This window comes from Pelodiscus sinensis, chromosome 10 (assembly GCF_052426305.1).
Source record: "Pelodiscus sinensis isolate ZL-2025 chromosome 10, ASM5242630v1, whole genome shotgun sequence".
NCBI classification, from domain to species: Eukaryota; Metazoa; Chordata; order Testudines; family Trionychidae; genus Pelodiscus; species Pelodiscus sinensis.
In genome coordinates, this window is record NC_143061.1 from 10569663 (window position 1) to 10584075 (window position 14413).

A 14413-nucleotide genomic window follows, 5' to 3' on the forward strand; every position below is an offset into this window, starting at 1 on the left:
GCAGCATGGTCCAGGCCTTCCTAGTGTGCGGAGGGAAGCCAAGCCCGGTGCACGATGACACCCGGCTGATGGGAAGGGGGCAGGGACAAGGGGGCCCTGACTGGTGGGGAGGGGGGGAGAAGGAGGCCCTGACTGGCGGCGGGGAGGGAGAAGAGGCCCACTGTGGCTTGGCCATAGCCCAGCCCTTCCCAGTGGCTGCAGGGAGGGGGAGAGGGAGATAGCTGGGGCTCTGCGGGAGCTCGAGTGGGGGAACGTGGGAGCCGTGCAACCTCTCAGGGGCTTGGAGGGGTCATGGGGGCCACAGGGCTTTGCAGGGGGACTTAGGTGGGTGGAAGGGGCGTTCAGGACATGTGCGGTATCCCTGGGGGGGGATGTGAACCACGTGGCCTTGCCCCTCACTGGCAGGGGAAGGAGCCAAACCCCCTTCCCTCTCCCTGCCAGAAGGAGAGGGCTGGGAGCTGCACCCTCCCCCCACTAAAGTGAGAGCGCTGGGCGCCTTGGTCTGGCCCAACACAACCCCTCCGCCCCCAGTGGCTGGAGGGGGGGAGGGAGGGGAAGCCAGCCTCAGTCTGCCCTCCCTCCTCCCCCGCCCCAAGGGCTGGAGGGGATAGAGCCAGGCCAGCTGTGGCCTTGGTCCAGTCAACACTTCTTCCCCCTCCCCCCTCCCCCGGGAGAAAGCTGGGCTGCCTACCCTTGGAGAGGGGGGTTGGTGAGTGCAGTGAGCAGGCGGCACCACCCCCTAGTATATATTTAAAAATAAACTACAGCATCTTTCCTGGACAGAAGTTTGCATACCTGTTCTGTAATTTAAAAATACTCACCATAACCAGATGTATAATTGGGGCCTCTGCGACCTCTCCCTCTTCCACTATATGACCTGGACCCTTGTACTGAGGAAAGAGTGCTCTCATCAGTAGCGTAGCCCTTTTCCTTTTCTGGACCTCTGGAAGAAGAAGGCCTAAAACCCATACCAATCTGACGTAGCTGTTCATCAATCTGGAGCCTCTCCAGCCTTAGCTGTTCTACTTCCTAAATTCAGAGAAAGAAAATCATAACCAGTTTTACAGCATTATTGTGTGTTGTTGCCAATCAAAATCATGCCATCTATTTGAAAGTCAGAGAAGGCCTTATGTAGCATAGAACCATAGATGATTACATCTGAAAGAGACCTCAGGTTATCTACTCTAACCCTCAACTAAATCATTCCAGGCTGGGCTTTGTCAAGCCATGCCATAAAAACCTCTAAGGATGGAGATTCCACCCCCTCCCTAGGTAACCTGTTCTAGTGCAATTGTTTTTCCTAATATCCAGCCTAAACTTCCTTCCCTTCCTCCCTGCTGCAACTTGAGACCATTGCTCATTGTTCTGTCATCTACCACCACTGAGAATAGCCTAGCTCCACCCTCTCTGGAACCCTACTTCAGGGTTGAAAACTTCTATCAAGTCCCCCTTACCCACTTTTCTCTTTTGAAGGCTAAACAAGCCTGGTTCCCTCAGCCTCTCCTCATAAGTCATGTGTCCCTGCCCCTTAATCATTTTCACTGCCTTCCATTGGACACTCTCATATTTCCACTCCTTTATGTAGTGGGGGCCCCAAAACGGGATGCAATACTCCAGATATGGCCTCACCAGTGCTGAATAGAGGGAAATATCATTTTCCTCTATCTGCTGGCAATGCACCTACTAATGCAGCTCAATATGCCGTTAGCCTTCTTTACAACAAGGGCACACTGTTGACTTATATCTCGTCCACTGTATTCCCCAGGTCCTTTTCTGCAGGACTGCCACTTAGCTAGTCAGTCCCCAACGGTGCATGGGATTCTTCCATCCTAAGTACAGGAAGTCCCCGGGTTACGTACAAGATAGGGACTGTAGGTTTGTTCTTAAGTTGAATTTGTATGTAAGTCGGAACTGGTACATATTGTAGGGGAAACTCTAGCCAAACATTTCTCCAGAGCTCAGTTTTATTCTCCCACACCTCACTTCCTGCAGACCAGGGAGACGCGGAGCGGCTTTTCTCGCCGCGGAGGATGCGGGCGGCGGGACCGCAGCACGTCTTAGCGGTCTGCTGGGGGGAGGGGCGGGGGCACAGCTAGTGCGGGGTTGCCTCACCCCGTTTGTAAGTAGGGATCCGATGTAAGTCAGATCGATGTAACCCAGGGACTGCCTGTATACGATTCTGCACTTGTCCTTATTGAACCTCAGCATATTTCTTTTAACCAATGCTTCAATCTGGCTAGGTCACTCTGGACCCAATCCCTACCCTCCAGTGTATCAACCTCTCCCCCCTCAGCTTAGTGTTATCCATGAACTTGCTAAGGGTGCAATCCATCCCATCATCCAGTTCATTAATGAAGATGCACATAGCAGTGTATTTACTTTCCTTATGCTTCATTAATGATTAGTTCTTTCTTGATGTTTCATGTTTATTTAAGCTGACTATGTGCATCATGTGCAAAAATGATTACCTGAACTATAACTGTTGTTGTTCAAGATATGTTGTTGTGTACATGGCAAGCACACACTTGGAGTTAGAGATTTTTAGCTAGCATTTTCTGTCAAGGTGGTACATGTATTGCACTCTCTCAAGCCATGGACTGAAGATACAAAGTGTGGGGCCACTTAGAGCCCTACTCAGTTCCTTCTATCAAGAATTCTGATGTCTTCAGACTGATGCAGCATGAAAAGAATGTGGGTAGTGGAATATATATGCACACAACACATCTTCAAGAAAAACAGTTCTATACAGACAAGTCTCTTCTCCCTTCAAGTGACCGTGCATAAATATATTCCATTGTAGGTGATTCCAAAGCAGTACTCCTTAGGTGATGAGATTCAAGAGTATATTTGAGTAAGAGCTGAAGAACAAACTTCCCAAAGTCTGCATCAGCTCTAAAAGATGTAACAGCATAGAATCTTGTAACAGTGTGAATTAAAGATTATCTGCAGGATAATGTCGTTTACAAAAGATGCAGCTCTGGTGAAATGAGCCAGAATTCTTTCTGCAGATGTGACATTTGCCAGGTTGTAACAAGCTCTGATACAGAATGATATCCATTTGGAGATCATCTGTGCAGAAGCCACCTGACGTCACTACTAAGAGTCAAGCACCATGGGGAGTTCCAATTCGTAGTCACATGCACCAAGAAAGGGTGAATTTTGAAATCACATTGTTTTTAAATCAAATATACACAATGTTCTCCTCCAGCCTTATTTTATTACTCTTATTTGTATTTTAGATTACCTGCGGTCACATGTATTATGTTGGTCTTAAATTATATGTGCAAGAGAACAAAGTTGAAGCCATGCATAGAATTTTAGGTCTAATCCCAAGAGGAAGTGACCTTCTGCCACTCCCACTGAAATAAAGATGTTACTCAAGAATGTAAGCATACATTTATAATTTCCTAATAAGCATTTGCAAAATTCAAAGATTAAAAAAAAAAAAAAAAACCCACACAGCCCCTTACCTTCAGATAGGCAATATGGTATTCTAAAAGAACTTGGACATTTCCAATGTTTTCTTTAGTGCCAACAAATACGAAGGGGACCATTCCCTAAGGATACAAAACTCAATAACTCAAAAAGAGCAACATGCAATGGTGACAGACATTTCTTAACTTCTCTGAACTTCAGGCTATTTTAAGTTAGAACAGCTTCAGGACAGATTTATGCTTGGCTGTCTGTGGCCCCAACAGGCTATTCCTGCAGCTGCAGACTCCTGGGGCATACGGATGTTCAATCCATACCACTTTCCCCTAACCTAGCCATGCCACTGCACTAGTTGCCAGCACAGGAGTAGCTGTGGTGGCTTTATACCAGTCCCAAATTACTCAGAAAAGGGAGATTCCTTCACTGGCTAGTTAAACCAGCTTTTCAGCAAAGATTAACCTTAAAGGGATCAAAGTTCTGCCTCTGTCTTCATACTTAGTATACCTTACTACACCTATTCATCATGTCACTCTGCGTCCTGTAGCTCCTCCCCCCTCTGCCACCCAGCCTCCCTCTCACTCTTCTCCCTCCTGCTAACCCCATAATGGGGTCAGCATCTTATGGCACATGAGCCTAAACATGGCTCTGACTCCTCAACAGCAGCACTCACCATCAGGACTGGGGTACACCCTGGCCCCCCGAGCCACCACACAGAGGCTGGCTGAAGCTCTGGCAGCCATCACATGGAGGGTGGCTGCCATTTTAAAAACAGCTGTTCCGTTGTGCCAAAAGTGGGACCTGTGTGGTGGGGAGGGAGGGAAAGTACCAGGCTGACGGGGGGAGGGGAAGGGGAGGAGAAGGGGCCCAGGCTGGCAGAGGGGGTCCTTTCTGGTGTGTGGGGGGGGACGGACAAGAGGAGGGGAGGGGAAGAGGGGCCCTGGATGGCATGGCTGCAGCCCGGCCGTCCCCAGTGGCCAACGTTGCCACCCCCTGCAACAGTGGGGTTTCCAAGCACAATGAGCCACATGCACAGCCCCCCAGTATATATTATCACCAAAAAAAGTATTTGTAATTATATATTAGTTGTGCAAGTGATAAGATATTTGTGGAGGAAAAGATATTGCAAATCAAATAATCATATTGTTTTGGAAAATACGTGATTATTTAATCAACTTTGAGTTGAAGTTTAAATGTAAATGTATTGCTGGTGAAAGATGCAAGTTTGACATCTTTGGCAAGTAACTTCCACTGTACATCTGCAGAATTGGTACAGGTGTGACCCACAATATGCCTCATCCATAACCTACAAGGATCATCTTTGAGGGTAAAGGTAATTCAGTCTCCAGAGCCAGTTCTTTGGCCTTTCTACTTCGAATACCAAGAAAAGTCCCTTCCAATTTCAATTCTAGCAATTTTTGTGACGTGGATACCAGCTGATCAGCAACTGGACTGACACCAAACTAATCTCTCATAGGCAACCAAAGAGCCATAAAATAGTAAATCTGAGATACTAACAACCTAGGCTATAAAGGAAATGGTGATTCCACACCAATCCATTGAACCATCTAGTAAGCCACTCCTTCCCCAAGTTGTCAACTTTCTGCAAATACTTTGCTAATATTAAACAGAGAACAAACAGCAGCACCTTTGCTTCCTCCATAATCATTTGTTAACACACTGTATTAACATGTATTTTTGAAAGCTAAGTTTAATAGTTGAAGGAAAGAATAAAAAGAACTTACATCTTCTCTGGGCAGTTTGTTTTCATTGTCCCCTTCAATCCTCACCCGGACGACACCAGACTTGTCTACAATCTCCTGAATCACTTTTCCATTTTTTCCAATAACTTTTCCTTTAGGGAAGGAAAATAGCTAATTTTGAAACAATGCTTGAAAATTTTCTTGACCATAGCTTCTTTGTCATGTCCAAGGTACATGTATTAAAAACAGTAATAGTAATAAAAAGCAGTGTTTTATGAGCCCAATTATCCACTACCTTTAGTCATGTCATATTTTCATCTATTTTACCTAGCTGCAAATGACAACACAAGGTACAGGTGGGAGTATCAATGCAGTGTACAAATTAGATATGCACCAAGAACAGAGATGGCTGGATCCAGAATAGGTTTAAGTGTGAGGTTGAATTACAGCTAGGATTCAATGGCACCATAATTTTACAAGCTCTTCTTGCTTTATTTCAATGTATCTGAACCAGAACCAGAAAAATATTAGTCCTAAATAATGGACCCAACCAGAATTTAAAGTGTCCTTCTGAAACAGAGATTTTCAGACCTCTGGGTCATACCACCTTGTATAATGATTTTGTCACAACTTATGAGACAAGTAGCATTGGGATATTCAGTAGTTTTTCCTTTATAAGTGACTCCCAAACTTGGAGGTGTTTCAGTGGCTGAAATTGATGATTCAATAGATAGTATTCATCTCTTAGTACTGAACCAGTGACTAAGTATGGTGTTAGAAGCACTATACTTGATGATATGCCTTTTATCAGAGGAGATATAAAACTGAAAACTCAGAGTACACTGGAACAAGGAAAATGCACGTTTGATCTTGAAGAGGAAGTGGGAACAAACCTTTATTTCTGCAACAGCTTAAGAGTCAGGAATTATAATAATAGGATCATAGAAATGTAGGGCTGGAAGGAACCTTCAGAAGTCATCAAGCCTAGTTCCCTGCACTGCAAAAAGACTAAGTAATCTTAAAACCATCCCTCCCAGGTGTTTGTCCAGCTTGTTTTTTTTTAAGCTTCCAAAGATGGGCATGCCATGACTATCTTGGTCCAATGCTTGGACCTAGATGACTAGTTATGCCTTTTGGATGGCATGCTACAGTAAATGCAAGCCGCAGTAGGATAGTCACATGCTTCTTATTCTGCAAGTGTGCATCCTTGCCATTAATTAAAAATATGACTGTGTAGACGTTTGAAGCTGTTATGAATCTCACAGTGCAACCATAATATTTAAACATTCTATTGAATATTTTTAATTACAAGAAAGAATTTGCAAGATGTCCACATGTGCAACAGAGGCTTTCAACATTCCTGTTGTCACTTAAAACCTTTTATTTTGGCGTGAAGAGAAAAATTGTCAGATACTCGCATCTAAGTCTTCTATGTATAGTCACACTGAACAGGCTTTCTTTCTCCAAATTTCCATGTGCTTTACAAACTTTTAGCAGTATTACATACCAACAAGATTTCTGGGAACCTGAATAAAATCCTCCACAAATTCCAAGTAACTTCTAGCCTTTTTCACTGCATCAGCACTCTAGAAATGAACACAATAGATTTATTTTGAATGCAGTGTGGGAAAAAACACCTAGTCCAACAGCTGGAAATCTTCCAGACAACAGCAGGAACAAGATTACATTAATATAGTTTTGAACTAAATGTTAGAGAAATAATGGTGTTTATAAAGCTCAGAAACAAAACAGTGTCAAGAGTGGCATAAATAGTGAAAAACAATATGTTCAGATTATTTAAAACAAACTTTTTATGTTCTGCAGTTTACCACAATTAAAACCAACTTTCAAAAATACACACGCATACACACACATGCACACACACCGCTTTATGTTATCTTGCAAGAGCTCACTCAGAAATGCTTTTTCTCTCTGTGGTATCCATTGGAGTCCGAGCACCCTCTGTCAACACGTACCATCACGTGCAGGAGAAGGTCAGTGCCATTTCCAACTCTCTTCTATTCCTTTGTATCGAACAGATTTTGATAACAAGGTGGGTGGATCATGGAAAGGACATGTGCAACACAACTGAAAAAACCCAAGTTACTGAATGGTAGCTACTGTTTTTTGTTCTTCAGCGCTTGCACGTGTCCATTCCATTGTGAGTGACTCACAAGGAGACAAACACGGAGGTGACTCTAAGACATTCCATCTGAAAATGGCATCGTTCCTGGGCAGATGGGAAAAGGTATAATAAGCAGCAAAAGTGTGGGCAGATGACAAAATGTCACCACTTCACAAAGAAAGTTGGCAAACAGACTACCTGATTACCATGAAAATCAGAAACTACCTAGTGAGAAATTTTGGATGAGGACAAAGATGAACCTTATTGTGATGGAAAACTGTGTAGGGAGGGTCCAATATTTGAAGTTTTAACTCTCTCACTCTTCTGGATGAGAAAATGGCCATTACAAATGCCACCTTCATCAAGAGGTATATCAGAGAGCATGTTCCAAGGGCTTCAAAATGTGAGCTCATCAATTCTACTTGAACCGAGATCTTAAGGAAGGGTCTCGTGCGTGTGGATACAGCATGACTACACCATTTAGGAATCTGGTGATGATGGGGATTAAGAACAAGAGATCTACTAGCCACCAAGATGTAGAAGGTTGACATAGGAGCCAAACGCACTCTTAGGTTATGTCTACTCAGCAGGGCTAAAATTGGAATAAGCTATGCAATTTCAGCTGTGTCAACTGTGTAACTTAAGTCAAAATAGCTTATTTCCTGCCACGCTCCCCAGTCCGCTCCTGCCCCCTCCCTCCCACCAGACACCCCGCCCCCAGCCCACTCCTACACCCTCTCCCCCCAGCCAGACACCCTGTCCCCAGACCGCTTTTTCCCCACTTCACCTGGCCTGACACCCTACCCCCACCCTGCTTCTGCCGCACACCCGCAGTCCCTTCATTCACTCTCCAGAGCACCCACAGATTTGGCGCATAGTAGACTATACGAGTTGTCTTTTCCAGCTTTATTATTATTAAATACAGAAAATTACTTTAACTGAATGTTAACTTTCCACAGTTAAGAGTCACCAAAGGTCAACATCAAGCCTCAGATGAGAAACAGCAGAAGAATTTCAACAGGACTTTTTGATTAGTTAGCTAAGAATGAGTAGTGATCTGTAAATAACATTATGATACATGAATTGTGCTCCAGTCTATTAAAGGAGAACATACTGTGCATATTATATCCTCTTAAATATCAGCTTTGCTTCTACAGCTTTCAATCACATTAGAAAAGCTCCATGGCCAGGATAAGAAATCTAAACAGACTTACAAATCTCTAACTTGGTCGTCATTCAAGATGCTAGGGAGAGAAACACAGAAGACTGGAGCTTCAGAATGATGGAATAGGCAATGCTCAAAAAGAAAAAGGAAAAAAGAAAAAGGAGCAGGGGTTTTGCTGTTAAAAAGAAAAAAGCTATGTACATTCAAAACAAAAAAGATAACAGATAATGTAAACATTTGTTACATGCTACTATAGTAATTTTCATCTTCAAAATACTTTACAAATATGAGACAGTTAATTATACACATACAACATTACCCCCTGTGAAGTGTGTATTTTTAGCTCCACTTCACATCTGAAGAAACACAGAACTCAGCAGACTGACTCTTTGGCCTATGCTCAGCTCTCATCTCTGTGAAACAACCATAAAATCGATAGTAAACCAACTATTAAATATAAAGAAAAAAAATTTATCCCTTACTTCTCCATAGATCCTGAAAGTACCAGTATCTTCCTCAAGCTCAATTGCAGTTACTCCTGGAACTTTTCTTGCTTGTTGTATGTTACTACCGTGTGTTCCTATTGCAAGTCCCATTAAATCTTCTCTTACAACAAATTCCTCGTGAAATGCCGCTGCAAGCTGTTTTGTACACTAAGGAGAGGTGAAAAGAATGTGTCCGCCATAAGAAGGAACTCAAAACTTAACACAATTAAATGACCACTTTAAACAATTAAATAAAATCATTCTAAAACAGCTTACTTCTAAGTGTTTTGTGGCTTCTTCATTTCTTGACATGAGCATTAGCTTGGTACGAATGCTGCGCAAATGCATGTCACTTAATATATTTACTCTCTTCACTGTTGCTTCACTGGCAGACTACAAAAAAGAGAAATGGTAAGATAAAGAAAATGGTGATAAAGAAAATCCAAAGAGGACAAATTAGGACTCTGTTCCTATTGGGCCCATATAGTAAATCTTGCACTGAGATAATCCCATTATGGATCTACTATAAATTGCTAGATTATTTTATTTACTCTTTTTACCATATATTTGCAAGTCACCCTCTCAGTCATTGGCAGATCAAAGAAAGTAAGAAGGGAAAATTGAATCTGAACAACAAATTTATATGGAAAATTTGGTCTCATGGGAACAGAACTGCAAAGATGCATTACTGCTGAGGAAAATAATATGTAAGCAGGAGCAAACCAAATTAATTCAGGTCTGAAGTATGTGGAATTATCTTGCATGGGTTTGTGTGAAAAATAAAAGAGATTACTTGCCTTGTGCAGTAACTGGTGTTCTTTAAGATGAGTGTCCCTATGGGTGTGTCACTGTAGATGTCTAGGCGCCCCTGCGCTTATAATCGGAACATTTTAGCAGCAGTATTCCTCCTGGGTACCGGCGCATGTGCGTGGGACCACTTGCGACGCATCGACCATGCCGACGCATGCACTGTCAACCATCACCTCAGTTCCTTCTCTACCATGGAGAGATGTTAAAGCTCTGAAGCAGAGGGGGGGAGGATGGGTCGTGGAGCACCCACAGGGACAACCATCTTGAAGAACAACAGTTACTGCACGAGTTGAGTAACCTCTCTTTTCTTCTTTCAAGAGTGTCCCTGTGGGTGCTCCACTGTAGGTGACTGTGGAGCAGTACTCTTAGTCTTTTAGAAAGGAGGGGTTTCGGACCTCAGTGACGGACCACAGTGAAGGACTGCCATCCCAAAGGTGATACACTGTGAAGGGTAAGTATCTATTGCATAATGTCTTATAAAGGTATCCTGTAATGACCATGAGGCTTGGCCAGCACCTGGGGACTAAGGAGTTAACTATGTCTCCTGTCCCTAGCCAGACATCTGGTTAGCCAATAACAATGCAGGTAGGGATTTCAAACTAGGACAAAGGAATTTTTATTTTATTTTTTCAGACACCGACCGCCGAGAAGACTACCGTCCCAAAGATGGTAAACTGTGATGTACAAGTACCTATTGCATAATGTTTTATAAAGGTATGCGTAGAAACCCATGTTGCCACTCTGCAACTGTCTCTGATCAGCACACTGTGTAAAAAGGTCATCAATGTGGCCATAGCTCTCATGGAATGTGCCCACAAGGGTGCAGGAAATGCTACTTTAATGTTATAGCATTCTTGAATGCAGTTCACAATGCATTTGGAAAGTCTCTGTTTGGAAACTGCTTGTCCTTTTAGAGAAGTCAGCTATTGATACAAATAGCCTGAGCGATTGTTTAAATTGTCATGTTCTGTCCAGGTAAAAGGCCATAGTGAGCCTGACATCCAAGGAGTGGAGCCTTGCCGCACTGCCATCCAGATGAGGCTTCTGGTGGAAGATGGGTAAGTATATAGGCTCCTTGATGTGGAAACAAGAGACTACTTTTGGAAAGAATTTTGGATGTGGCCTTAATACAACAATGTCTTTATGGAATGTCGTAAACGGTGGATCGGCCATGAGGGCAGCTGGCTCACTGCCCCTTCTGGCTGTTGTAACTGCTATCAAGAAAGCCACCTTCAAGGAAAGGTGTGCTAGGGAGCATGTTGCCATGAGCTCAAATGGAGGGTGAGTCAATGTGTTTAGGACTAAGTTGAGATCCCAAGACGGGACTATTGGCTTTATTGAAGGAAAGGTATTAAGTCCTTTCATGAATTTCTTGGTGGTCAAATGAGAAATTGGCTCACTCGATATGGCCGTCAGATGCACCTTAACAGATGGAAAGGAACCCTCAAGCAGAGATTGCTGTGGTGCAGCCACTATATGAGAGATCCCCCGACCCTGTTTGTAGGGATGAGCATCCTGTATAATGAGTGCCTGTGAGGGCAGATGCATGTTTGTAGCCACACTAGTAGAGTTTGCATGTGTAACCTTGTGTGAGGAACTACGTATGTCATTACTTACTTGTGGCCTAGTAAACTGCAGGCATTGCCTGGTGGATACCATGGGCTGTTTATGATTGTTTTTGCTAGGGTAACTAGGGCGTGGAATCTTCCACAGAGGTAGCCAAGTCCGTGCTTGTATGCTGTCCAGAGTGGCACCTATGAACTCCAACTCTTGAGATGGCATAAGATTTGACTTTTGCATGTTTATTTGCAGCTCCAGATTAGAAAATATGATGTTCCAGCTATCTGCCCTTTTCAAAGTAGATGGGATGGAAGCTGGAGTCTGCCACAAAATCTTTGCTGGGTCAAGTATGGCCTTGTTAACAGGCAAGGCTATTTTTGCTGAAGATGAGGCTTGAAATGTATGTTAGTTTATGCTGAATATCCAGGACCCCGACCAGCAATATATCGAGGGAGTCCACCACCGTCTTCTACGAGTCCTGAAAAGACTTAAAGTCATTGCCCATAGTAGGCAGCAGGAGCATTATGGATTCATCCAGGGAGTATGAAGCAATATGGGAGGGAGCCATGGGAAGGGCTGCCACATTTGAGACCATAGCAACTGTTGTTGCTGCTGCAACTGCAAGGTTGGCTTGGGCAATGAATGGCATGGTGAAAAGTATATGTCCTGGTCATCCTCACTATCGCTGAAGAGGCAAAGTAACGAGCTTGCCGGCGTCACCAATCTATTGGGTCCAGCTGATGAAGGAGTAGAGTTGGTACTGAAGAACAGAGTGCCTGGTATTGACATGATTGCTAACTCCTGTTGTGTGGTAAGCGGTCCAGGAGGCAGGAAAGCCGGTACTGCTGCTGCAGAGGCCTGTGATTGCTGCAGCACTGGCACACCACATGCCCTGGACATCAACAGTGCCAGGGAGCCCTCAGTAAATATGGTTGGTACCCATTTCGTGGGTGTTTGCATGACCGGTTCTGGTTGCTCTTTATCCAGAGACTGCAATAGCAGTCTAGGCACGCATTTCATTGGTACCGGACCCTTCAGTCTTCTCTGTTTTCAGCACTGAGATGGCAGAGCATACATCTTTAGAGGACATTGCCCCTCGGAGTTTGTCTACACTGGACTTCCCCAGTAACTGCACTTCCCCTGAAGCTCTTGGCTAGGTGAAGGGGGCTTGTGCTGAGGGGATGCTTTCTTTGGTGGTCTGACACAAGATGGCGAGGAGTCCTTCCTTTCTGCCATTTTCTTTGCATGCTTGTCTCTTAGTGTAGGTCCTTGGTCTGAGACTGCTTTTGGTGAGGGACGGGGTGGCAATGCGGTGGAAGCCAGTTCTGAAGAAGGTCTCTCTACCTTCTCCACGGTGAGGATCTTCAGCTGGAGGTCCCCCACTTTCAGCGACCTAGCTGACATTTTCTTACAATGGTGGCAGTTTTGGGGAGAGTGGTCCTGGCCCAGGTACCTAATGCACTGGGCATGCCCATCTGAAATGAGTGTAGACATCCCGCAGGTCAGGCACCATTTAAATCCTGGTGAGAGCCTGACATGCTTATGCTAACATTATAATAACTAGAGAGAAAAAATCTTTTTTTTTTAACCCAACACTAACGGGGGGAGGGGACGTGAATAACTATTTAAATGCTAAACTCTAATTACTAAGTATTAACAAGTAACACTACTCTAAATTCTCGCACGGAATGCTGCTGTGTTCCAATCAAGCCAGGAGCGGCTGAGAAGAAACTGAGGGGATGGTTGACAGCGTGTGTGCGTTGATACGCTCACTGGATTACAGGTGATCCCGCGTGTGCGCACCGGCACCCAGAGGGAATACTGCTGCTAAAAAGTTCCAATTGTAAGCGCAGGGGCACCTACAGCGGAATGCCCAAACACACATTCCTCAAAGAACAATACATATAATAGAGGAAAGACCCAGGAATTCCCCAGTCAAATCCAATTTCTGTCTCATTGCATTTGAACAAATATGAGAGAGTTGCCTTTGCTATGTTACAAAGGGCTCGTCTAGATTACATTCCTCTCTCGGAAGAAGAATGCAAATGAAGCAGATCAAAAATTCAAATGAAACGCAGATTTGCAAATCTTGCACTTCATTTGTATAATCGCGTCAGAGCGCTTTTTTGAAAAATAAACAAACCCTGCAATCTAGATTGGGTTCTTTCGGGGGAAAAAAACCCTTTTTTTGAAAAAACCTGTACTGAAAAAATGAGGTGTACAGGTTCTTTTGAAAAAGGGTTTTGTTTTTTTTCCCCCTTCTTCTTCTTTTCTTCTTCTTCAAAAGAACCCTGTCTAGACTGCGGTTTCTTTTTCGAAAAACCCTTTTTCAAAAAAACGCTCTCATGCAATTATGCAAATGAAGCACGAGATTTGTAAATTCGCGCTTCATTTGAATTTTCGATTGGCATCATTTACATTCCTCTTTCGAAGAAGGAATGTAGTTTAGACATAGCCTTACAGACTAAATATTAGCTTTTCCCTGGCTTTGACTGAGAATTAAAAGTAAGTCGAAGATAGAACTAAACACCCTGAATCTTTCATTCTATATATTACAAAATCTCCCACAGTTCCCAATTCCCTAAATGATTATGATTATAATCTCTCTCCTCCATCCAGTACAGAGAATTTGCACAAGAATGCCTTTACCTTCAGAAGAGACTAATAAGCACATTTCTTATGCAAAAAGCTGCATCACAGGAAACATTAATCAGAGAAACCAAAGACAGACCCGCACCCAAACTCAGGCTGCCTTTGATGCAGTACTGACACCAATCTAATGAGCCTACTCCAAAATATTGTATTTTGAAATGATACTATTAACACATACATATATTAAACTGTTTGAAACAGGCATACAAATAAATCAGTTCACACAGATATGCAGGAAGCACACAACAATCTGTAACCAATCAAAATGCAGTAGTCAATATCCTGAAAATTCATGCACTGTCTGCACAAAAAATAAATTTGATTTCTTACCAGTATTATTAACTGCATGGTTTCAGCATGGTAGAAAATTCGACAAGCTCCTACAGCTTTCTTAAAATCCTTATGTGCATTTTCATTAGCACAGCTACAGAAATGAATGTATAAAGGTTACAACTGTCTTCAGCTGAAGTATCAATAAGAATTG

General features: G+C 43.4%; 1 protein-coding gene across 4 annotated transcripts in view; it reads right to left on the minus strand.

Annotated features, from left to right (window-relative positions):
- FXR1 (FMR1 autosomal homolog 1) overlaps nt 1–14413 on the minus strand; it is a 71588-nt gene that overhangs the window by 15686 nt on the left and 41489 nt on the right. For all 4 annotated transcript variants that reach the window (XM_075938039.2, XM_075938040.2, XM_075938041.2 and 1 more), the window contains 7 exons: nt 14260–14353; nt 9184–9300; nt 8905–9075; nt 6640–6718; nt 5175–5284; nt 3471–3557; nt 822–1029 (listed from right to left, as the gene is read on the minus strand). In XM_075938039.2, the coding sequence (XP_075794154.1) occupies nt 822–1029; nt 3471–3557; nt 5175–5284; nt 6640–6718; nt 8905–9075; nt 9184–9300; nt 14260–14353 (866 nt within the window). The remainder of the gene's footprint in view (nt 1–821; nt 1030–3470; nt 3558–5174; nt 5285–6639; nt 6719–8904; nt 9076–9183; nt 9301–14259; nt 14354–14413) is intronic.